Source organism: Eimeria mitis, genomic scaffold (genome assembly GCF_000499745.2).
Source record: "Eimeria mitis Houghton genomic scaffold, Emh_scaff1679, whole genome shotgun sequence".
NCBI lineage: Eukaryota > Apicomplexa > Conoidasida > Eucoccidiorida > Eimeriidae > Eimeria > Eimeria mitis.
In genome coordinates, this window is record NW_013569995.1 from 881 (window position 1) to 3034 (window position 2154).

Sequence of the window (2154 nt, forward strand, 5' to 3'; positions counted from 1 at the left end):
GCAGCAGCAGCAGCAGCAGCAGCAGCAGCAGCACCAGGAGCAGGAGCACCAGCAGCAGCAGCAATAGCGGCGGGCGGAGCAACAGCAGCAGTTGCCGCAGCAGTTGCTGCGGCAGCAGCAACTGCAGCTGCTGCATCAGCAGCAGCAGCAGCAGCAGCAACAGCAGCAGCAGCAGCAGCAGCAGCAGCAGCAGCAGCAGCAGTGTAATTGAATATAAGACAGGATGAGCAGCAGCTGGATATCCCCCCGATGGAGAGGGGCAGCAAGAGCAGCAGCAGTTGCTGCTTTTGCTGCAGCAGCAGCAGCAGCATTTGTCCTCATTGTCTTGACCTCTATCTTCCCTCTCCATAAAACTAAAATTTTTCCCAGCAGCAGCTATCCCCCCGCCTGCTTCGGTGTTGCAGTAGCCATGGAGAGTCCGTCTCTGTCTCCGTCTCTGTCTCTTTCTCTGTCTCCTTTTCTGTCTCCTTTTTTGTCTCCTTTTTTGTCTCCTCTTCTGTCTCTTTCTCTGTCTCCTCTTCTGTCTCTTTCTCTGTCTCCTGTCTCCTTTTTTGTCTCCTTTTTTGTCTCCTTGTCTGTCTCCTTCTCTGTCTCCTCTGTCTCCTCTTCTGTCTCCTTTTTTGTCTCCTCTCTGNCTCCTTGTCTGTCTCCTTCTCTGTCTCCTCTGTCTCCTCTTCTGTCTCCTTTTTTGTCTCCTCTCTGTCTTCTTGTCTGTCTCCTTCTCTGTCTCTTTCTCTGTCTCCTCTTCTGTCTCTTTCTCTGTCTCCTCTTCTGTCTCCTTTTTGTCTCCTTTTCTCTATCCTGTCTCCTTCTCTGTCTCCTTGTCTGTCTCCTTCTCTGTCTCCTTGTCTGTCTCCTTCTCTGTCTCTTTATATCTCTCCTTTGTCTCCTTACATGTTTCCTTACGTCGTTTCTTTCTCTGTCTCTTTCTGTGTCTGTGTCTTTGTCTTCATCTCTGTCTCTGTCTTTGTCTTTGTCTTTGTCTTCATATCTGTCTTTCTCTGTGTCTTTGTCTGTGTCTTTGTCTGTGTCTGTGTCTTTGTCTGTGTCTTTGTCTGTGTCTTTGTCTTTGTATTTGTCTTTGTCTTTGTCTTCATCTCTGTCTTTGTCTTTGTCTTTGTCTTTGTCTTTGTCTCTTTCTTTATCTCTTTCCTTCTCTTTGTCTTTGTCTCCTTTTGTTTTTGTTTTTGTCTTTCTCTTCTTTTCTTTGCCATCTTAATGTTTTTATTTTCTGTTTTTTATTTTTATTTTTATTTCTCTTTTTTCACTGCTGCTGCATCTCTCTACCGTATAGCAGCAGCAGCAGCAGCAGCAGCAGCAGCAGCAGCAACAGCAGCAGCACCACACTAGTAGTAGCGACAGCACCCGCAGCATCAACCGCAGCAGCAGCAACAGCACCACCACCAGCACCACTAGCAGCAGCAGCGGCTGCAGCACCAGCACCAGCACCAGCAACACCACCAGCACCACTACCACTACCAGCAGCAGCAGCAGCAGCAGCAGCAGCAGCAGCAGCAGCAGCAATGAGTGTGTGTGTTGTTTGCTGCAGAAGTACACTATGGCCTAATACAGGTGATGCCGCTGCTGGCTCTGAATCGTTTTATCCCGGGAGAAGAAGAAGAAGAAAAAGAAACAAAAGCAGGAGCTGCATATACACCTGAAAAAAACAGCAGCAGCAGCAGCAGCAGCAGCAGCAGCAGCAGCAGGAGAGCAGCAACAACAGCAAAAGCAGGAACACAATATGGGTTCTCTGCGTTTCCTCTTTCTATACTAGAAAACAAAGCAGAGGAGCTGCAGCTGACGCAGCAGCAAGCAGCAGCACTTGCTGCTGCTGTTATAGATCCAACTGCAGCAGCAGATGCAGCAGCTGAAGCAGCAGCAGCAACAGCAGAAACCGAAGCTAGAGCAGCAGCAGATACAGCATTCCTAGAGGAGTTTACTATAGAACCCTCTCACCCCCCTGCAGCAGCAGCAGCAGCAGCAGCAGCAGCAGCAGCAGCAGCAGCATCACCCCTAGCATCATCACCATCAGCAGCAGCAGCACCGGACAAAGGCGCAACAACAGCAACAGCAACAGCAGCAGCAGCAGCAGCAGCAGGAGGAGCAGCAGCAGGAGCAGCTAGAAAGGTGCACTTGCTGCTGACAATACACGGC

General features: G+C 49.8%; 2 protein-coding genes across 2 annotated transcripts in view; one reads left to right on the forward strand and one right to left on the reverse strand.

The window, feature by feature from the left end:
* Positions 1-375: 375 nt before the first annotated feature.
* EMH_0041630 (uncharacterized protein) lies at positions 376-1374 on the reverse strand (the record flags this gene model as incomplete). The annotated part of the gene is given in 3 exon segments (XM_013495644.1): positions 376-632; positions 636-1214; positions 1332-1374. Coding segments are annotated over 3 exon segments (879 nt in total).
* A 201-nt stretch (positions 1375-1575) lies between these two features.
* The window catches only part of EMH_0041640 (uncharacterized protein), a gene marked incomplete at both ends in the record, with an annotated part of 7866 nt that continues 7287 nt past the window's right edge, over positions 1576-2154 (forward strand). Inside the window, one exon of the mRNA XM_013495645.1 lies at positions 1576-2127. Coding sequence (XP_013351099.1) covers positions 1576-2127 — 552 coding nt within the window. The remainder of the gene's footprint in view (positions 2128-2154) is intronic.